This window comes from Pogona vitticeps, chromosome 4, assembly GCF_051106095.1.
Source record: "Pogona vitticeps strain Pit_001003342236 chromosome 4, PviZW2.1, whole genome shotgun sequence".
NCBI classification, from domain to species: domain Eukaryota; kingdom Metazoa; phylum Chordata; class Lepidosauria; order Squamata; family Agamidae; genus Pogona; species Pogona vitticeps.
In genome coordinates, this window is record NC_135786.1 from 219,790,422 (window position 1) to 219,813,250 (window position 22,829).

General features: G+C 40.3%; 1 protein-coding gene across 9 annotated transcripts in view; it reads right to left on the reverse strand.

Annotated features, from left to right (window-relative positions):
- SYBU (syntabulin) overlaps positions 1 to 22,829 on the reverse strand; it is a 56,257-nt gene that overhangs the window by 25,032 nt on the left and 8,396 nt on the right. For 3 of the 9 annotated variants that reach the window (XM_078393685.1, XM_020783464.3, XM_078393680.1), the window contains exons 1-2: positions 14,861 to 15,089; positions 4,051 to 4,251 (exon numbers count right to left, since the gene is read on the reverse strand). In XM_078393685.1, the coding sequence (XP_078249811.1) occupies positions 4,051 to 4,251; positions 14,861 to 14,930 (271 nt within the window). In that variant the 5' untranslated portion in view covers positions 14,931 to 15,089. Of the gene's footprint in view, positions 1 to 4,050; positions 4,252 to 6,905; positions 6,928 to 12,256; positions 12,386 to 14,558; positions 15,090 to 22,829 lie in introns of those variants that run through there. The other 6 variants (XM_072999264.2, XM_078393681.1, XM_072999263.2 and 3 more) reach the window with 4 other exon arrangements.

The window sequence follows — 22,829 nt, forward strand, 5'->3', positions numbered from 1 at the left end:
GAGTTGGTAGGAGATCCCTGATACACCGTATTTTTCTGTCTATAAGATGCATTTTTTTCCTAAAATCATTACCCTAAAAATTGAGGGCGTCTATTACACGGAAATAAGCTGAGATAGCGCAGGAGATACAACAAAATGGCACATACCTTGCCTCTGTAAACAGGCTTCCTTCAGCCATGAGGCTTCGTTTCCTACAGTCAGGAGACTTAGCTTCCTCCAATCACGAGCCTCGTGTAACTGATGTTAGCTGATCCTGAACAAACCAATTGGAACACACCTCCTTGGAGGTGGAGCCTGTAGGCTCAAGATTCAACAGAGACAAAATGTCTAACGTCCTGAGGCTGAATCCTCAAAGCTATGTTTTCTTAATCTGGGGGTTAGAAAATGGCGGGGAGGGTCTTATAAATGGGGTTGTGTTATAAATGAAAAAATATGGTATCCTCCACATTGGTTATACGGTTAAATATACTTTTGTTTATCTTTATTGTTTTCTGATGACTGTAAGCCACCTTGGGCACTACCTAATAGTGGAAAGGTAAGGCAGGAATGTTAACACCATGCTGTGGCACTCTGCTCCAAGGACCTTAGAATCTACATTAGCCATTGGAAAGAAAAAGACCATGAGGCTCAAAGCAAGGATACTTACGAATTTACAGTAAGTTTGGCTCGTTTTAGAGAAGATTTTATTAAAGTACACAAGAGGATGAAGCAGGATTTTAAAATGTGAATGTCAATGTCGGGAGGACCCTAAGGTGACAAGAGTAATGCATTCAGGCTCATCGCTTTCATAGCCAAGCACTTTAAAATCTAGGTATCAATCCCAGTTTATTCCACCATGTTTATGCTATTTAAAGGTTGCCACCTTTTTCTAGTTTCTTCTTCTCAGAGGCTCCTCTTCTTTTACAACTCTATGTTCAGCTTATCCAACATGGTCATTTCCAAGCTAAAAAGAGCTGCACCTGTTGAATTTGGCTGGTACAGAGGGGTGAAAATTTCATTTCGGTTTGGTTGTGATGACCTGGAGGTCATCCCAGGTATAACCAGAAACTACACATCACCTGGTACCGCTTAATGTGGATTGCACGTCCCCATCCCTTTTAATCTTAAATCAGTGATTCTAAGAACTTCAGCGTCAAGTTGCTTCCCCTCTCTCCATTCCATCCACCTCTCCTAAACCTGTCCTTTGTAACACCATATTTGACACAGTGATGGAAGCCATATTTGGACATTTGTCTCAAATTATGGCAGGATCAATGTGTGGTGGTGATCTGGGCACACACATAACGTATCTCACAATCACTTATACCTGCATGCACTGAGCAAAAAAGACTACAGATAAAATTAAAAGTGCATTTGCCCGAGTTTTCATGATTGGGAATACTGATGGAGTAGGGCTCCTTATCACAGGAGGTTTGTAAATGCACTCAGCCAATCAAATCAATAGTCTTCTCTGAGACTAGCTTATGGGTGCAATGGGCACACCATAGAAGCTTGGCTTACATGTATAACTCTGCCCCCAAAACCCACTTACCCGTCACTCCCAAAGTTTAGGCAAACATCTGAATAGAGCACTAGAAATCTCAGAAGCATGCACATTCTGGCTGCTGAGATACCAATTTTGTGCTATGGATCATTGAGCTCTTATGAAAAGTTTTCTGCTTCCCTGCACAAATGCAATTTAAATGACTGAACTGATGAAACCAAACTGCTTGTGTGGTGAGATCGACAGAGGGGTCAAACTGGATGACACAGACCGCATATTGTTAGAAATGGGAATTCCTCAGGTGCTGAAAGACACCTGATTTGTCATAGGTAACTTCTTCTCACCCCTACAGACCCCTGGTTAGTTTTGTGGCTGGTCATCCGCAGGTAAACACAATGTTTGTTGGTGAGTCTTGAATGTTTAGCCCTCAACTTTTTTTAAAAAAAATGCATTGCTGAAACATAGTGATGTGTTTTGAGCTTCTAACACCATGATCTTTCTGGCATTTAGTCTGACCCAGAGTTGCAGCGAATTACAGCATCAAGCATATGAATGATATATATTTTGATCACAAACATGCTTCCTCAAAATCCTATCCATCTGCTGAATATACTGAGATTTACATTAAAAGCTACGTGGAAGTAGAAGTAACTAAGAACACCACCAGTGGAAATGAAAACAAGGCCAACATTTTGTATTAGAGATCAAAAAAGGGCAAAATTGTGGGAAGCTTCTGTTATCTGTTTTCAATGAGAGCAAACTCTCCTGGCAGAGAAGCAGCAACTGCCAGCAGGCGGGGTAACTTACTCATTTTGCCTTTTCCCTTAGAGTTAGATCAAAAGTTCAAAGGCTTTCTCCGGCCAACCCTAAGTGGCAATTAGGTAACTAGTGTCCTAACTGAATTTTTTCTATATTCTGTGTAATCGTGCTATGTTAATCAATTGTACGGTAGTTGGAGCATTCTTTGGCACTGCCCTTCTTTGGGATTGGGATGTAGACTGATCTTTTCCAATCCTCTTTCAAATCTAACTTCCATTAAGTGTGAACTGTGCAGTATTTTTGCATTTAGAGACTGTCAGTACAAAGCTATTATCTAAAACCCTTCAACCATTCCCATGACAAAGCCACTATTCAATTTAGCGCATTCTACATCTAAACAGAAAACATTCCCCCACCTCCAGTTTGCTGATCTTTGCAGCAAGCAGAGAACAAAGAACAAAAATCAAAGCACAATATGGCAAATGAGTTTGTAGAACTTTTGGGTGAGTATGTTTTCCCCAACAATAGAATGTACTGTAACACCTCTGAATCACTATGAAGTCTGGTATGGCATCCTACAGGTTACAAGCTCTTGTTGCAGAGTCATACCTGTGACTCTCAAATAGGAAGGAAGCATGCCAACCAGTGGGATATAGGCATCCTTCATACTCAGAAGCCTGTTTTCCATTTTGTTTGGAATAGAGCTGAACCATACAACTAATAAAACGGGGCAGGGCAAACCTTTAGTAGGGCAGATATTATGGATATTAGTTCCCACAATCCTTCGTAATTGGCCACGCTGGCTGGAGTTGAAAGCAGCTGAAGTCCAAATCATCGAGAAGGTTAAGGGTGTCTCATCCTTTTTACAAAACCTTGGATCTAGACTTAAAGAGGACTCATACAAGAGTGAGACCCCTTGTGAAAAAAAATGACAGTGTCGTAGATTTGTTAGCATCATGCATTTCAATATATCAATTCATGCTTATAACTTTTTTGAACTGTTACCATCTGGCAGAAGATATAGAACAATTAAGACTCGGACCACACGTTTTCTCAATAGTTTTTATCCCAGAGCTATAACTGCAATTAATAATGAGCTTAAAGACCACCAGTAGTGAATAATTAGTTGGACTGTATTACTTGGCCTGCGGTGTAGATGTTTGTATTTTTAGTGGGGGACTTTTAGTGGGTGGGGAGTGTTTGGGGAATGTTATGTGTGTGCATGTGTCTGGTCTCTGGGTGTCTGTGAATTTCGTTGTATGTGTATATACTTACAATGACAATAAATTATTATTATTATTATTATTATTATTATTATTATTATTATTATTATTATTATTATTATTATTATTATTATCTGTGTAGCAAATTATTCTCACACAATGTGAAAACGACAGAACAATGACAAAAAGTAAAGTGAAATTCCTTGCAGGCTTTCTTCTGCTTGGCATTCAAAATTCCAGTATTCTTTCCAGTATTTCCTGATTGTATAGACATTATACCCAGGCCTCAAATGATTCTAACATCCCTTGTGAAGTATTAAATTTCTGCTTTTAAAATAAAATAATCATATTGTGTTTTATAGATTTGTATGTTTTCCATTCTATCCTAAAAAGCAGCACACACTTTATATATAAATATTTAAAGAATATTTTGCAAACAAAAATGCATTTAGTAAATCACATATATCTGTAAATTTAGACTCTGCATCTGACTTGCAATAAATGAATGCTGTATAATTTGGAAATTGATAATAAAACAAAAACAAAGGCGTAAGCCAAACATGCAGAGATTTAAAGTGATCTTACCTGGCTTTATGAGGCTTGTCTTTGTTTCCTTCTTATATCGAGCTGATTGTTGAATTCCATCCCCCATTGTTCCTGAATTAAATTTATTTCTCGTGTAGTCTCCTCCATCACTGCCTGTACAAAAACTGACTGGACTGTTTCCAGTATCAGGAGGAGTCTTTACTGGAGATACAGACTGGCTACTGGGGCAGCCCGTGTCATCTGAAAAGAGGAGGCAAAAAAAGAGAAAAGAAATAGCCACAAGAAATGTTATTGGCTGGATCACATACAGGTGGGCAATGAATCAACATCTGGGGGCATGGCTCTTCTTTTCCAAGAATGCATGTGCCTGCCACCTTCAATATTGTGTTCAAATGCAATTCTGTGCTTTCATTTTCTAATGTAACAAGGAGGAGGCATAATTAGTGAGCAGCAGATGAATATTTGGGAGTGTGAAAACTGTAAAAGGTCACAATTCCTTAAAGTACTGTCTCACACCGATGATTTCAAAATCAAAGAGAACATACTGAAACAGTGCAGTAAAATCCATGCCCTTTTATTTAGCACTGTAACCTGAAAACATCTGACTTGTGCCAAGGAGAAAGAAAAGAAAAAGAAAAAAAGGAAAGAAAATTAAATACAAGACAGTCAATCACAATTATAAAAACATTGTCTGGTATTATATAACAGATACAAGTTTTAACCAAAAAAACCCCTAAGTATCTGTTAAATATCGGTGCAATATGTATGCTGTTCCTTGCAGGATGGTGTTATTTCTGAGATCTGCAATTGCTTATAATACTGTGTGAAATTGATATTGTTCCCAAAGCCCCAATGACTACGGGGACCACTAAACTGTGTTTCATCGACAAGTGAGATGTTTTGATTGCCTGTTTTCTGTATTTGCTAGTTTTTCCAATTCTTTAGCTTCATCTCTGGCATACCCTAGAATTGCAATGTCAATGATCCAGACATTTCTTTGTTCTACTACTGTCTGGTGTGTTATGTTCAAGGTGTCTTATCAGTTTGGCTCTGGAAATCGCAAAAGATATTTACTTATTTTCTGACACCTTCTCTACCTGATGCTGCCATGGATTTCTGGAGGCTGGCAAGTTATATTCTTTGCATGATGACCGATGCACTAATTTTGCTACTCCATCATGTCTAATCTTGCAATCTCTTTGTGTAATCTTTGGACATTCACTGATGTGGTGTGACACCGTTTCATCTTTTTAAAGCAGAGTCGACATTTGCTGTTAGCGCTAATTCTTTGGATCTTAGCTTTTGTCACATTGGTTTGCAGTGCTTATTCTTGTGCAGCAAAAATCAAGCTTCAGTTTCTTTCTTAATGGTCCCCAGTTTTAGCCATGCCCGTGTTAAATTATTATCAAGCTTTTCATCAACATTTCCAAGGTATTGTCCATGTAGTGATTTATTTTTCCAACTGTTTATTTTCAAATTGTTGTCTTTTATATTGAGCCTTTGTTTCTGTTGTTTTCAAAATATTCTCCATTTTGACAGTCTTAAAGTAATTGTCTGCTTGTGCCGATATAATTTTTTTCCTCCTCTAATACCTGCTGTATTTGCAGTAATCCACACCATCCAATTTTCTGTGGTAAATATAATTTATCTTTGGATGTATTGCATGATACATGTTCATTAGTTTCTGTGTTTTTCAATCCAATTCTTCTAATTCATTTTGTGTTCAATCTATTATTCCAGCTGGATATCTCATTACTGGAACTCTTTATGGCTTTGATCGTATTTCCACCATTTAATTTTGATTTTAAGATTTTCCACAATCTTTTATTGTATTCCCTTTCTGTCAGTTCTTTAATTTTCAGTTGCAGGATGTTATCTGTTTCTAGTGTTCCAAGATATTTATAATTTTTGTCACTTGATAGTGATATTACAGTATTGCCATTTTAACTCTATTACATCTTCTTCTTGTTGTTGAAAAATACCAGGCACAGTCAATCAAAACTATAAAAACATTGACTGGTATTATATAACAGATACAAGTTTTAACCAGAACCCTAGGAATCTGTTAAATACCGATGTAGTGTATATGCTGTTCTTAATATTGCCAGTTTTTATAGCTCTTCTGAAATCTGCAACTGCTTTTAATGCTGTGTGAAACTTCTTGTTGCTGTTATTGTTATTGTTGTTGCTGCTTTAATTGTACTTAAATAGTATGCAAAGGGGCAATTTTCCCTGCTCACTTCTAACTGGATCCTTGGAAATGGAGACTTGGCTAGGGAGAGGTATTACTCATATAATCCAAGCCAATATCAAGGGGCCCCTTTGGTGCTTGCTAAGTTGCAAAAGAGTGAAGAGTGAAAGAATGAAGGCAAGAGGAGAAGAGGACGAGATGGTTGGACAATGTCGTCGAAGCGACCAACATGAATTTGTCCAAACTCCGGGAGGCAGTGGAAGACAAGGGGGCCTGGTGTGCTCTGGTCCCATGGTTGGTCATGACTTAACGACTAAGCAACAACAAGCTGAAAAGGGGCAGTGCCCATTGCCACTCTACGGATCCAGAAAAAGAAAGGTTTCCAATGGGTGACATGCCTCTGCCACATTTCTGCACAGCTTGGGTTTCCCAGTCTAGGAGGAAGGAAGTGGCAGGCTCTATTCTACCTCTCAAATTCCCAGATCCAGATGGCTGAGAGCTTATTTATGCATCTACTCTCTGTTGCCAGAGAGATTCCCAAGCTGTATGGCAGCAGGATGCTTGCTCAGCCCTTAGCCCCCTTGTTTTTCCAAGCTATTGGGGAAGAGGCACTAGTTGTTCCACCCTACCAAAATTTCAAGGCTACCTTTCCAACCTGTTACACATACTCATCTTTCTCATGTAGAGTATTATTGCGGCTCACCATCTGTTGCTGAACTTGACATCTGAGGAGGAAAAAAAAAATCACAACTCCCATCATCCCTGAACATGAGACACACTCCTTAGTACTGGGGGGGGGGAGTTACACCCCAGCAACAGCTGAACAATTGCTAATTGCCCATTCTTGCTCTGATTTGTACCAAAGATTATTCTGATTGCAATCTATATTTAGTGCAAACCACTGTTTGCAACATCTAGATGAAACAGCAAACTATGCTTTGCTATAAATTAATAATAGAAACTTCTAATTTAATTCCTATGTGCATAAATGCTCCATGTATCTATTTATTTCTCACCTTTCTGTCTTGAAGGGTCCAAGGAGGCTTAAAACATTTATTTAAAAACAGGAACAACGAAAAACACAATGAATTACACTCCTCCCTTGAAATGCATGGGTCTGAACAGAATGGTTTTAGATATATCCAGATTATTTTCAATAAATAAATTAATATACCAATAAATAAATATTCAATAAATATTCAATAAATAGTGTGTCCTTAGCCACCCTGAGCCCCATGAGTTCAACAATGAAGGGATCAAAGTGGCCTACCTGCCCCCAAACACATATCTAATTCAGCCTCTAGGTTGGGGAGTCATAAGGATCTTTAAGGCTCATTACATGTGGTATGGTATGGAAAGGATTGTCAGCATGATGGACGAAAACCACAATAGAAGTGTTCTCTGTGTGTGTGTGTTACTCAACTGGTTATACTTTACAGCAGTGGTTCTTAACCTTTTCGAAAGAAACGCCCCCTTGAGCCATTGAGGAAGTTATCATCGCCCCCCTTCCCACGGTGATGATATTTATTTATTTATTTATTTATTTATTTATTTATTTATTTATTTATTTATTTATGACAGTTAAATCCAATGACCCCTGAAAACAAAATTAAATTCCAAGAAAATGAAATGCCCCCCCAAAAAGTAACATTTAATGATTTAGTTGCAAGTGAATTTTAAGACGCAAAAAGAAATATAAAAAGGGCATAAAAACAAATGCAGGAACTAAAAATTTCAAGACAAAAAGTCTGAAACTAAATTAAAATTGGAGGAAAATATATATTCATGTACACTGTAAAAAGGCTGCAGCCATCTTCACAGGTTTGGCTTGCTCCAGCGCCCCCCTACCGCCCCCTTTTGCTCCAGCACCCCCATGCCGCCCCTTTTCTTTTTACCGCCCCCCTGAAAAATAAAATCGCCCCCTGGGGGGGCATTATCGCCCACGTTAAGAACCACTGCTTTACAGTTATGTTTTTTTGGGTATAGGATTTCCATGGATTTTGAACTACACAGTAATTCAGTGCCCACCCTTGTTGAAAGGAGAAGTATACAATATTACAACAGTATTAAATGGATTATCCAATTTTAAAAAGGCACACAACAAATGCAGTTTAAAACCAGCTTAAATAATTTAGAAACAGCAACAGCAGCAGGACAACACCTGTTGAAAGGTCCTGTTCCGTGGCCAAAGGCCTCTTTAAATGAAAAAAGGCCTTAGCCGGCTTAGAGAAGGAATCCCCTGGCTCATCACAGATAAGAGTAGACATCTTCAATCCAAGTGCAAACTAACTTCACATGCAGGGAAAGGTGTTCAATGTCTTCAATTGTACAGCAATCCTACACACAGGATTTGGGACATAAGGCCATATAGGTTCCCAAGTGTAACGGAATTATCTCCATTCAAAGTTTTACTGCTAAAACACAACAATTCAAATGCACGTTTGCCTTACATTGGGGATGGGGAGGCTTTGGCTCTCCAGCTTTCTTGACCAATGCCCATGATAACAGATTTTAAGGGTCTGAAGTTCAAAATACCTGGGGCCCTATCCTTGTCCTACAATGATGCATTCCTTAAAGCAGGTCAAGATATACAGCTAGAAATACTCAACTATCCAACAAACAGCAACAGAGCATGGACAGAGTTCCTACTCCAGTCCTCTGAAGATGCCGGCCACAGAGACTGGCGAAATGTCAGGAAGAACAATCTTCAGAACATGGCCAAAGAGCCCCAAGAAACCACAATAACCATCTAATATTATTATTTCTAAATTAATTTTTTTTCTTGTGTAATCTCCTCCATCACTGCCTGTACAAAATCTGACTAGACTGTTTCCAGTATTTGGAGGAGTCTTTACCAGAGATACTGACTGGCTACTGGGGCAGCCCATATAATCTGAAAAGAGAAGATAAAAAACCAGCCACAAGAAATGTTATTGGCTGGATTACATAAAAATGGGTAATGAGATATGATATGATAGTAAAGGTAAAGGTTCCCCTTGACAATTTTTGTCCAGTCGTGTTCGACTCTAGGGGGTGGTGCTCATCCCCCTTTCCAAGCCGTAGAGCCAGCTTTTGTCCGAAGACAACCTTCCGTGGTCACATGGCCAGTGCGACCTAGACACGGAACGCTGTTATCTTCCCACCGAGGTGGTCCCTATTAATCTACTTGCATTTGCATGCTTTCGAACCGCTAGGTTGGCGGGAGCTGGGACAAGCGACGGGCGCTCACTCCGTCGCGTGGATTCGATCTTATGACTGCTTGGTCTTCTGACCCTGAAGCACAGGCTTCTGCAGTTTAGCCCACAGCGCCACCACGTCTCTATGATATGATACCACTTTTCAAATATATGAAAGGTAGTCACACAGAGGAGGGTCAGGATCTGTTCACAATCATCTCAGAGTGCAGGACACATAATAAAGGGCTCAAGCTACAGGAACCCTGAATATCAGGAAAAAACTTAACTCTTAGTGCAGTACATTAGAGGTAGTGAGCACTCCAATGCTAGAAGCATTCAAGAGAAAACTGGACAACCATGTGTCAGATCTGCTTTGATTCAGATTCTTGCATTATGCAGGGGCTGTACTCAATGGTCTTATAGGCTCCTCCCAACTCAATTATTCTATGATTCTATGATCTTCCCCCAGTTGGTTTAAAAGGGAAAGTAAATCTTTGTTTCCAGAAGTAAATGTCCCAAGAGTGGAATTTTTACTGTTCCTTTGAAAAGCTCTCTCTTTTTTTAAGTTGAAGCCTTGTACTTTTTACACTCAGTATAATGAATTGTGTGTGATGAACATTTTAGGAGCGCAACCACCATGTTCTGACAAAATTTGAACCTTGGAAATGGTTTATGAAAGCCAGTGCTTGAGACATCATCAAATGAATGGAGCAGGTACTGTGAACAAGTGCATTGCAAGGAGTAAGATTTCATTGGCAAGTGGAAGGCCTTCAAAACTAACGAACTCACATTTCCAAGTTTCACTTTCATAGAAAGAAGTGAGGTTCCTTGTCTCATGCAGAAAAGTAGAAGGCATTCAAAGGGAAATGGAAGAAAGGAAGCTTATTTGCAGAAGTCAGTGGAGAATGATTCCTACAGGTAGGGAGGGGCACGCCAAATCTAGATAGGTTTGTTGGCAATCTTTTCAACACAGAGCTTAGAAAAGGTACTTCCAAAAACTTGCTGGAAAATTCTGGGAAATATGTCCCCCAAAAATAAGTGTTCCAAGCCATGTTTCAAAGGTCCTGAACAATTGCAGCTCATTTAGAGCCACTCCTTTTAAACAAACAGATACAAAACAAACAATGTTACACCATGAAAGCACTTGTATGTAGAGTGATTCCTGTCCTACAGCCAACATGGTGCTGGTGCTACGCGATCCATGCAAAACTCCTCTTTGAACTGCCCAGTCATCAGGTCCAGAGGGTTTCCCAGTCCTCCATAGCAGGGTTTGTTTGCATATGAAAAAGGAGTGGGTGGGTAGGGATGCGCTGCAAGAGGAAGGAGTAATTGCTTTCTCTAGTTTCCACCTGATTTCACTGTTTCATCAGCAGACACCCAGCACTGGATCCTGCTCCCTGCTATACTGAGGAAATATAGCATATTTATTTGTTTTTTTTTATGTATCACCTGTCCTCCACAGAGCTCATGGCGGCGTGCATTCTTCTCCCTGCCACCCACCGACCCACCCATTTTTAACTTCACAACTTGTCTGTGTAGGTGAGGCAAAAAGATGGTGACTGACAACTTTCCTGGCTGACGGGGAATTTCAGCCTGAGCTTCTCCAGTCCCTATTCTGACTACTACCCCATGATTTCTCAAATACTGTACCTCTAATAATTGTCACATTATCTTTATGAATTTTAGCTGCATCCTGCTTCTTCTAAACATTATTTCATTTCTATGCTTCCTGCTTTTTTAATATTGAGCTCAGATCCACCCTGCGTTTTTATAGCAGCAGAAATGTGAGTTATGTTTTCTTTTTTTTGCTTTGTTGTTTGTTTGTTTGTTAATTTAACATTGTTCTATGCTGCCTTTCTAAAATGCATCAAGGAAGGTGCTGAACACCCCCAAAAGAACCCCAATAATCACAACATAAGTTGTCTAACAATAAAAACAGCATATAATTTTTAAAATCCAGGCTGAAAACACAGAGAAGGCAGGGCCATTTGCAGTTTTTTATGCTGTGGTTTTATGAGCAACTGAGAAACAAAGCTAGAGCAACACTGGAAGAGTTTTTAAGACAATAACTTGTAGAATACTCCAGCTAGCATGGTCACTCCCTAGGAGTTACCAAAGATACTGAAATATTTTCAGCATCCATTTCAGATCAGAAGGCACAGCAAAAGCTGTTATTTCAACCACACAATAAGCCTTCTCCACTATTTAGTGAAGGTAGACTCCCTCTGAATATAAAAGTAATTAACAGTTACAGTTGCACAGCAAAAAAGCCACCTAGAGTACAATGAATAAATAAATAAAAAACTAAGTTTTTTCCTTGTTAAGTTATACAGTAATAGCAACTCAGGGTCAAATTACACATTAGTCAGAGGAATTGTGCACATGCTGAAAGACATCTGACTGCCACAGCAAGAAATTTTTTTCAAGTTTGTTCCTCATTAGTTATTTCAAAAAGAAATCAATGCTTCATACTTCTGCCTCTTCCTATAGCCAGGTAGAACCCACCACAGCCTACTAGTGGTCGTATAGACCAGATGGGTGGGATATAAATAAATAAATAAATAAATAAATAAATAAATAAATAAATAAATAAATAAATAAATAAATAAATAAATACATACATACATACATACATACATACATACATACATACATACATACATGCATGCATACTGATACTAATACTAATACATGAGGGGGCTTCTACATCCTCTCCAAACCGGAACCAGCCCTGAGAACTATGCTTTTGCCTTCTGGTTAGGAACACAGGGCATTTCCTTATACTGAGTCAGACATTTTGTTCATCAAGTTCGATATTATCAAAGTTGACTGGCAACAGCTCTCTGATGTTTCAAACAGGATTCTTTCTTAGCCCTACCTGGACATTCACGGTGTTCCGCCATCAAAATGCTAACTGGGTTCAACCTTTTTTTGCTTTCTGAAATCAGATGAGATCAGTTCACTCAAAGCAGGGTGGTGTCTCTCCATTTTTAACTGAAATTGCTTAAGCTCTTCAGCTCTTAGAGACAACCGGCTGCTTATCATGGGAACAACAATGAACCTGGCACAGACAGCAATTCCTCCTCTTGGCTCCTATCATTGATGACCTTTGCACATACCAATAACTAAGCCTGGCTTTTGAATTCAGCTGCAGACAATGAAAGGATCTGTTGAACACAATCCTCTCTCTTCGTAGCATTCTGTTATTTTTAACCAACAGTATACTTAACCCCGGTGTATATTCCAAGCAACTGCATCGAAAACATAACATCTGTACTGTTGCAATAATCTTGTCACTATGTCAGAGGAGATCTCCCCCACAGCCGTGCATGAATCAGTATCAGATGTACATCTGAGTGCCACATATCTTGCAGGATCAAAAATGTTGCTGCCACCCAAAATAGCAGCTGCACATGTAACGGCACTGCCCGTCACTGAAGGCAAAGCTATTTCTTGGCTCTGTAACAGAGGTTACAGCTCTGTGCATAAAAACAATGTTTGGAGGAAACAGTCGGGCAGCCCTGTGAACAATAAAACAAAGAAACAAATGTTCCAAAAGGTCAGTCTTCCCTTTGGAGGGCCCTCAGAGAACAGCCCTTTATTTGGAAGAATCTTCTGTTTGATACTTTCAAAAGATGCCCATGAAGTTGCTCACCAAGAGTTAGCACTTGGGCAAAAGCCTGAATAAGTTCACAAGTTACCTAGCTATGATCTTCTCCAGTGTGGTGAGATGTTAATCCTTTAAAATTAGTACACACACACATTTTATGCAAATCTCTTCCCTCTTTTGCTAATCAACTCACAATTTTTTTATTCACTCCATCTTCATAAACTATATTGTAGAATCTAGAACTGGTTCACAACAGAGAAATATCAAGCTATCAAAACAATTTCATAGCAAGCAAATAAAGCCATAATAACACATGTCCTAATTTTTGCTGACTTGTAAATTTTTGGCAATGTACATTCAAGGAAATGGAAAATATTTAATGCTATTATCTTACTTACATTTTGCTTTTTTCAAAGAGCACAAAGGAACACACATTGCTCCCCTATACCCTATGATCCTCATAGAAAACCCATGGCTGGGACCTATGTTTTTGTGATTTGGGATGATCCTACAGATAAAAAGCTATTAAACATGGCTCTGGGAAGAGAGAAATCAGGGTTAAAGCTTTTGACTATTCCAGCTTCCAAAAGTAACTGTCTCATGCAGAAACAATACATACACCTTTACACAGAAGGGGATGGAGGAATCTACAACGGCGGAACAAATTTGTTTTCCATTCCATAAGAGGGCATGACTCGAACTAACAGACTCAAAATATTAAAAAGTTTTTTTAAAAACTAAATATTACAATGAACATTTTGATGGTACAAGTGGTTTGGCATTGGAATAGGCTGACTCGGAAAGCAGTGCTTAATCAGAGTCTGGACTGCCACCTACCAATGATATTAAAATTGTGGGCTTCTGGCAATGGGTTGAGCTAGATAATTTTTGAAGTAACCTTCTTAACCTTACTCAATGAGAACAGATAAACATACTCTGCCCTATCTTTATCATCACCATGCAATGAAAAACAGAACAAAATTGCAATATTCAAAGCCTGTCTGCACTTCTTCAATGACAGTGGATATTGCATGCATTCAGCAAAGCTTGACAAAATTGATATCCACACATTCAGATGTACATGTGTCCCCAAAGTACAGAATCTCACAGACCTCACTAAATGCTACTCTTTATCTACCATTCAGTGAAAAATATTCAAAAGATCAATAGAAGAGCACAGTAGCAAAGCAAATGCGGAACAAATGGCTTTATACAATACCTAGCATCAACACTGGAGTTTTCAAAAAGCTCAAGATTCACTATTTAAAAAAAAATCCTTACAACAATCCTGGCAAGGGAGGCTGATCATATTAATCTCATATTGCAGAAGGAGTTAGGGAATGCCAATGTCTAACCCAGGACAGTTTGCTTCAGACCATGTGCTTAATTGGTATAATTGGTAATTATTAACCGGTATAATTTGAACCACTGACTTCCAGAATCAGCTGCTGTACTGCATCAGCTTTTGGAGCATACTGGTAACAGTAAACTCTTTCTTCTACAGCTTCATCGAGAAACTAGGTGCAAACAGAGGCCTTTCTTACTCGAAAGGATGTTTACCATCCCTTACCAAGATCTCCGTAGAAAAATCAGTTGTGGTCATCTTGTCTTTTCCCTGCCTGTCTGTCTCCAAGTCTCCAACAGTCTTCTTGTCATAATTCCTCCTGATCAGCAGTGACTACCTGAGAGGTCAGGGTGAGCAAAAGCCTGGCATGGATGCTGTTGGAAGATTCTTCAATCTGCACGGCCAATTTAGCGACCTGGCTCTCAGATTCAGCCACTTGTCAGGATTCCTCAGCAAAAAAACTGCTTATCAAAGTGGAGAGGGAACTATCGCTATAAGCTTCCATGGCAGACGTAATAAGCAATTACCAGATTGTGAAGCTGCAGCAGAGACGGAGAGGAAATTTCCATGCCATCCTTTGGTAACTGGAGAGAACATTTCCCTCTGTCAGAGAAGCTGCCCAAGGCTACAAATGTATTCCGGAAGAGAGGTTAGCAGAAAAGGGAAGGATGGGGCCAAACCATGAGCTGAGTCGTATCCGTTCTTATTCACTTGAACTCCCCCCCATTAAGATCCATTCTGTCAAGTTACTGCTTCACAGCTTGGCAGCACTTAATTTTGGACAGCACAAAATGTTTTCACTCTGCTTTTTTAAAAAAAAGACTACGCCGTCTGTTACAAACAGTTTCTAATCGACATCAGCATTAACTTGGCTGAGGACTCCAGCAGGATGAATTCAAGTTAACCTCTTAAGAGACTGAGCACTTCAAAATACTCAGTGTTGCAATGATTAAGGATGTGATATCTTCCCCACCCCCCAATATGCAAAACCATAGAGAATAATGTTCTGTATACTGATGGCAGGATTCCAAGTCAACAAGTAGAATGGCTCAAGTGGGACTCCAGTAATAAGGTTCAAATCCCAGTTCAGCTACAGGTTGATTGGGTGGTTACCTTATTTCACTATCCAGTTGTAACATGTGTAGGTATAAAGCTCACCAAGTAGGTTGGTACAGCAGAACAGGAAAGTGCCTTCCACACTAACTGATTATACAGTGGTGCCTCGCATTACGATGTTAATTCGTTCCAGCGAAATCGCTGTAGAACGAAAACATTGTAAAGTGATTTTAAAAAGCCCATAGGAACGCATTAAAACCCGATTAATGCGTTCCTATGGGCTTGAAACTCACCATCCAGCGAAGATCCTCCATAGTGCAGCCATTTTCTCTGCCCGTGCAGTGAGGAAGCCGTCCCAGAAAACAGCAGGTGGCCATTTTTTAACCTGGCAGCCATTTTGAAACCGCCGATCAGCTGTGCGAAAATCTTCGTTTCGCGATAATCGGTTAGCGAAGCAGGTAACCGATCATCGCAAAGCGAAAAAACCCTATAGGAAACATCATTTTGCGATCACCTTTGCGATCGTAAAAACTTCTTCGTTATGCAATTTCTTTGTTAAACGAAGCGCTCGTCTTGCGAGGCACCACTGTATAGGGAGACACTGTGGTGTAGTGGTCTCAAACTGGGGAGCCCCAGGCTTAAATCCTGACTTAGCCACAAAGCTCACAGGGTGAGCCTGGGCAGTCCATGGCCAAAATCTTATTGGACATTCACATGTGTGCAAGAGTAAACTCGGGATCTGCAGCTAACTGATAAAGTTCTGGGTGCATGCCAGTCGAAAGCCTGATTCAGCAAGCAATTGCACATCTTGCATGTACCTCATTGCTTTGTCAACGAATGGTGGTAACTTCTGCAGTTCTGCTTGCACTTAGGTAAACATCCAGTGGGCTACTGTCTCTGAGCCTACCTGGCAAGCTTGTCATGAAGACAGACATGGAGAGAAAGCCCTTGTATAGACTTTAAACTTTTTACAAGAAAAGTGGAATACAACTTTATGGAATAAATGTATAGATCGTTGCTATATACAAATTTATCTGGGAGCAAGTCCAGCTGAACCTGATGGAACTTGCTTGAGTTCTGTGTAGGCTTACATGAGATCTGGACGAGGCAAAGTCCATTCACAACTCCCAAAAACTAGATGGTCATTTTAAGGATGGGTAACTGAGACTAAGAGTACCTGAGATATATTGATATGCTGTGGGTTAGAAGTACTTCAGGAAATAATAAGAAATAATTTATTCAAAGCGACACACACGGTCAACCTTGAACATATAAGTATACTACTGAAAGAAGGCTTCAATCCAGGTCAACCAGACCCAAACATGGCACTCTCATTCATATTTACATGTCTCCTCAATGCAGACAACAGCAGTATGTACAGATGATGTGAAAGTGGCAGGACGGAACTGACCTCAATTCAAAGCCCCCTGGGTGACTCCAGGCTAGTTACTGTTTTCTCTGCCTAGGTTACCTACCTCAAAGGTCTGTTACGAAGACAATACAGTATAAAGCATGGTTGCTAGCAGATGGAATGAGCAGCACCATTATATCACACTCACTTCAATGGCAGTGATGTCTGCAAGGGTTAAGGAGTGTGTGCTACTTAAAGTTAAAATATACATTGATCTCTTATAGGGAGAGGGTAGGGAAGTTTCATGCGCATTAGAATCTGGGAGGAGAATTGCCATTTTGATGTACTGATTGATGTGTCTGAGAGTCATGGGGATGTCCCACCCATGGAGCGCCCTTGGTCCAAATCACTGTTTTGTAGCCCAAACTTTACCTCACAAGGTTGTTGCAAGAGTAAAATGTGCCCAGGGGGACTGCCTTGTAAGTTACAAAATTCAAAACTCAATTAAACATGTTATCTGTTCTCTTAAAATAGCTGCTGAATTCTAAACAGAAAAATAATGAAAGCAGAAGGTACAAACTCCCCCATGCACAGTCCCTTCCTAAGTGGCCCACTGAGTTGGCAAAGGCCCATCTGAAGAAAAAAAAATTCTTTGCCTACTGGTGAAAGACAATTGAGGTCAACCTAGCTTGACCATCCTTTATCTTGGAGACAAAAAGTGATTAAGATTGCAGGGAAAACATGTCCTCACCACCTCAGAACCGCTTTTGAATTAAAGCTCAGGCAGTTACCACTTTTTTTAAAGTGGGGACCAGTCACATTTGCATACTCATCTCTCCCCTCAGACTGTATGAGGTCTGGAAAAGATCAAAATAGGAAGTGATTTCCATCTTTGCTTGTTTTAAAAACTCAGCTCTGGGAAGCTTGTGGATTGTGAAGCCACGCCTCTCCATACAAAACCTGCTTCTCAGTAGAACAAAGACAAATTTTTCAATTTTTTCTCCCTAAAATAACTAAGTAATTAAAATCATTCAGGCTATGGCAGCCTTCTTGAGGGCTCTATATAGGCTTTGGCCTTGTACTTGCCATCCACGATCTTCACTTTGCCCCTCTATGAATGAGAGAATGGAGTGTTTGTTTTTCCTTGCTTCAGTTCTTCTAAACTTTGCATGCATTCATCATCAAAAGCCTGCTTTGTGATCACTTCCAGAGAAGCAACCAGGTGCATTCTTGAAACAGACCTTGATATTACAATGTAAGCATTCAGTCCGGGGTGTTCAACACTCCCTTAAAACCAAGTGAAGTGAAGCAGTGGCAGGACGAGGGATGCATTACCAGGCACTGTTGTTGTCCCCCCCCCAAAAAAAAACTCATGGTGGCGATGGATGTGCCAAGCAGGTGAAGAAAGAAGCAAAGGCCACCTGACTTCTCTTCCCAAGTAGATGCAGAGCAGGAGAGCTCAGCCCACACTAAAGCCGTCTTGCAGGTGCTAGATGAGATAATAAAATATTAACTTCGGTGAAGTTTGATCCTGTACCTATTCATTCTGAAAAGGCCACCTTGTTCTAGCCATGTATGACTGCTGCTACACCTTGCCTCATCTTCAGAATTTAGTATGAGAAACCACAATTAAAAAGAGAACCATAGCTTAGTTAATGTTTATATATGGAAGTCATTTCTGGAATACATGTTTCAGAAAGGGAAGGGGTATACACCAGGAGAAGAATTAATGTGCTTCTGGAGAGAAATCGGGCGGAAAGAAATGTAAGAATATAAAAACCAGAACCTAACCCCGACGGTGAAGATATACAGTGGTGCCTCGTATAACGAGTGCACCGTTGAACGATGAATCCGCATGGCGATGCGGATTTCCCCATCGCTAATGCGAGGGCATGCTCGCATTAGGATGGGGGAACAGCTGTTCAGCAGTTCCAAAATGGCCGGAACACAAAAAAATGGGTGCCGGTACACCCAAGATGGCCGCCGGGACTCTCAAAATGGCCACCGGTACACCCAAGATGGCCACCGGAACACAAAAAATGAGCACCGGTACATCCAAAATGGCCGCCGGTACACCCAAGATGGCTGCCGGAACAAGGGAAAACATCGGAGAACGGTGAGTTTTGGGCCCATTTGGAATGCATTAAACTTTGTTTAACGAGTTCCAATGGGTTTTTTGGATCCGTTTTACGATGTTTTCCCATAGCGAAGGTTAATCCGGAATGGATTAACCTCGCTATGCGGGGCACCACTGTATGTTTAAGTGAAATGAATTAATGTAATGTAGAAGTGGTTTTGTTTTCGTTTATGTTGGTTTTAATATAATACAATTTTTAATTTATTTATTTTTTAAAAAGATTAATAGTTTGGCTTGAACTTGAGAGACCCAAGCTCTCTAATGTAAAACTCACTGCCAGACCCTGCACCACTCATGTCTTGCCTTTTTCTTTTCTCTCTCTCCTTTTCAGCCTTGCCTACCTCCTGGAGGTCTTGTGCCTTGACCAGCAGCATCAACTCAGCTAGAACTACCATATTTTTCCGTTTATAAGATGCCCCCATGTTTAAGACACCCATCTTTTCTAACCCAAAATTAAGAAATCCAAGTGGGGCTTAGCAAGTGGAGGGGAAAGCAGGAATCAAAGCCCTGCAGGATCACTTTGATCCCTGCTTTCCCCTCCACTTATTTTTGTTATTTCCTCAGCTTACTTCCGTGTATAAGACGACCCTCAATCTTTAGTCTAAAGATTTTAGACAAAAGTATAGTCTTATACACACACACAAAAAAATACAGTACTTAGAAGCCAAGGGACTCTGATGTAGAGATGATGCAAAAAATGTAACGTATATTTTCCTTAGCCTCCAAATTGCTGGACATTTTAAGATCTCCTTGAAGCCTGTTTTCTTTAATGTCAAATTCTCTCCTAGGCAAGGTGCTGCTTCCTTAACAAGGGCTGGGCTCAAAGATCCACTGGGTTCCTTCCAGATCTGCAGTTCTAAAACTCCTGCTGCTCCAAAGGGCCATTAAAAGCTGGCTGGCTGATCTTCCTCAAAGCCTACCTTCTGCTGATTGACAAAGGAAACCTGGTGCTACCCAGGAACCATTCCAATGCAGTGCAATGTATGAGGAAAAACAGACCCGATGCAGAGAAACCTTCCCAAGCGTCTGACCCCTCTGGTAATGTGACTGGGAGAATGTTTTCCTCAGCATGACATCTGACTCTTGCGGCTGAAATCCAACCGAAATGGCGAAGGGAGGGAGTGCGGGAGGCTGCCTGTCTCAATGTCAGATGACAGACACAGTGCCCCAGAGCATTCATTTGGTTTTTACTGAATGCTTGTTTCCAGCTGGAGGTTTTATATTGAGCCGAGTTAACCAGCTCAACATGCAAATAAAAGAAGAAATGCATGTTTTCAAAGTGCTGCTTCCGGCTCACTCATCAATAACATCAGACAATAATTTTATTGGAACATCTGGTTGTGAATTCTGCAGTCCTGTTGAGCTCAGTAGGACTTGATCCTGCAGAAGTGCCACCTGTAGGTGTGTTTGCCTGGATAGCTCTCTGAGTTGTAATACTGGGTTTCAAAGCCAGGAATTAGGAATTTGATTCTCCTACTATGCCTTGTAGGAGAACAGCCAGACTGTGGGCCTTAGGGAAACCACACTGCCCCATAACCCCCTAGAAGAATGGAGTGATGAATCAGTTTGGAGTACTTTATGGCTAACAAACCCTGGAAAGGTTCATCATCATCGGAATAACTTGACACACAATTATTTTATCTTATCATGTAGTGATATGCATGAACCAACAGATGCTTGGTGTTTCAGCCTCCTGCCCCCTCTGGCAGTGCAGGGAAACTGGGACACTGCCTATTAGTGGGTGCCTGATGGAGGGAAAGGGTGCCAAACTGCTCAACACCTGTTATAGCACTCAGTGAACTGTGACGAACTGCCCAGCGGGCAGTCCATGCCCATCTCTGTTAAAGAGACCACCTACTAATGGATTGACCTAGAGGCACTCTCATTGCAAAACATTTGTAGCGGATTGATCCAGGATACAATTGAACATATAAATAAACTTATGGAATTTTAACAAACAAACAAATGCATTACAGAAGATTTACAATGAATCCTGTGCACTCCAGTCCCGGGCAGCAGCATGTGAAAACAGAGTCCACATATGGATCCTGTTCCTTTTCATATTCCACTAACTACTCACAGCCCTAATTTGTATAGGATCATGACATACAGGTGGTGGAAGTCAAAACTCTGATTTTATTTCAGATTTCACCTGTGCATCCTATGCATGTATGATAAAGGGGAAAGCAAAAAATCCTCAGTGAGATGCCAGTGGAGTTTTCCACCATTCTTTCTTCATCTTGACTCCTCTTCTGCTTCTGGAGGTGACCTCGTTGAAGTGATCTTGATCCAAATTGAGTCCAGTTGTGTTTAATTGGATGTATAAAATAAAGTGGTCTTAAAGCTTATCCCATTGATCCAGCATAATATGTAGCATAGGTCAGAATATAAGATCACAGCCTCATACACTATATTGTATGTGTGTGTGGAGCTTAGTTTTATATCTTAACATATTCATGGACTGAGCTGCATAGGTGTACCATCTTATTACCATTGGGTTTTTTTGGCTTTGCTTTGTTTTGTTTTGTTTGTAGGCTGAACCTCACCTATGAGATCAACCGGTGAAGACAGCAAATGAACAGCTTGGCAAGGCAAACAGACAATTACTGAGTTCAGGAGTATTATTTTCTAAAAGAAGTGGTGCCAGGAAGCCAAACCCTTTGACTGGGACTGTTCTAACACTAAAGACAAACTATGCCAGGGTTTGGGGTGCTAGCATTTGTGGAGGTGCCTCTTCTAGCTATGCAAATGCCATGCATTTCCTTTGCTTTTTAATATTATACAGGTAGTTTTGGAACTCTCCAACATTCCAGAGAATGCAATTAATTTATCTGCATAGAAGCTTTACCTCAAAGAACAATTGTATGACAATGAAGTCCAAAGGGACTACAAGGCAACTACAGGAAATCACAAACTTCATTGGGAAAATAAGGAAACAACATCCTGGTTAATGATTACTTAAAGTTCAATTATTAACACAAAATAACACAAGGTAGGGGAACAGAATTCTTAATAACACTCTTATAGCTATACAGTACTTTGTTCATACAGTACCAGAGTGTCCCCAGAAGAAGTGAGTGCTAAATTATTTCTGAGTACTTCATACCTAAAATGACTTGGGAAGAATCACTGTAAGTTAGAATCAACTTGATATCATGCAATTAATATGAACTGGGAACTCCAAATATTTCAACTAGTTATAAAGTTATGGTGTTGATTTAAAAACCATCCAATGGAATACACTGTTATGAAGTAGTATTCAGCACTGGAGAACGTTTAGCGTATTTCTGTATTAGAGTTCAGAAAGGCAGGTGAACTTAATTTGCTTCATAGAAGATGGTAACCTTATTGAGTAAATTTTTCTTTGCCTTTCTAATTCAGCCCTGTTCCCTTCCGTAGACACAAAAAACAAGGCAATGTTGTACATTGCTTTCCTTATAGCAGGGGTCTCCAAACTTTTCACAGTGAGGACCACATAATATATATTGCATATTTTCAAGTGCCAAAGGAACATACATAGGTGCATATACACCCACCCACCTGCTGCCTGCACACCTGCCCGCCCACACACACACTCCCGTCTGCCCGCACGCACACACGGGCCAGATAAAAAGGCAAGGTGGGCCAGATGTGGCCCATGGGGTTTGGCTTTGGAGACCCCTGCTTTATAGCAACAGTGACAGGTTATCTTAGTGTGGGGCTTCATTGTGGACAGATGCCAAACGTGTTGGGAGTTTCATCACACGTCGTCTATTGACGTGGAACACATATGTAGATGTCTCACCATCTGAATGATTCACACCATATCCCAAGATTGCATCCATGAAATTCCATGAAGAAGTGGTGTTTTTTCCATGCCACAAAACTCCTGGTGAATCTATAATTAATAATTACTAAGGAACACAGCTTGTCCCTTAGCCTTTCTAGGTAAGGTAAAGGTAATGGTTCCCCT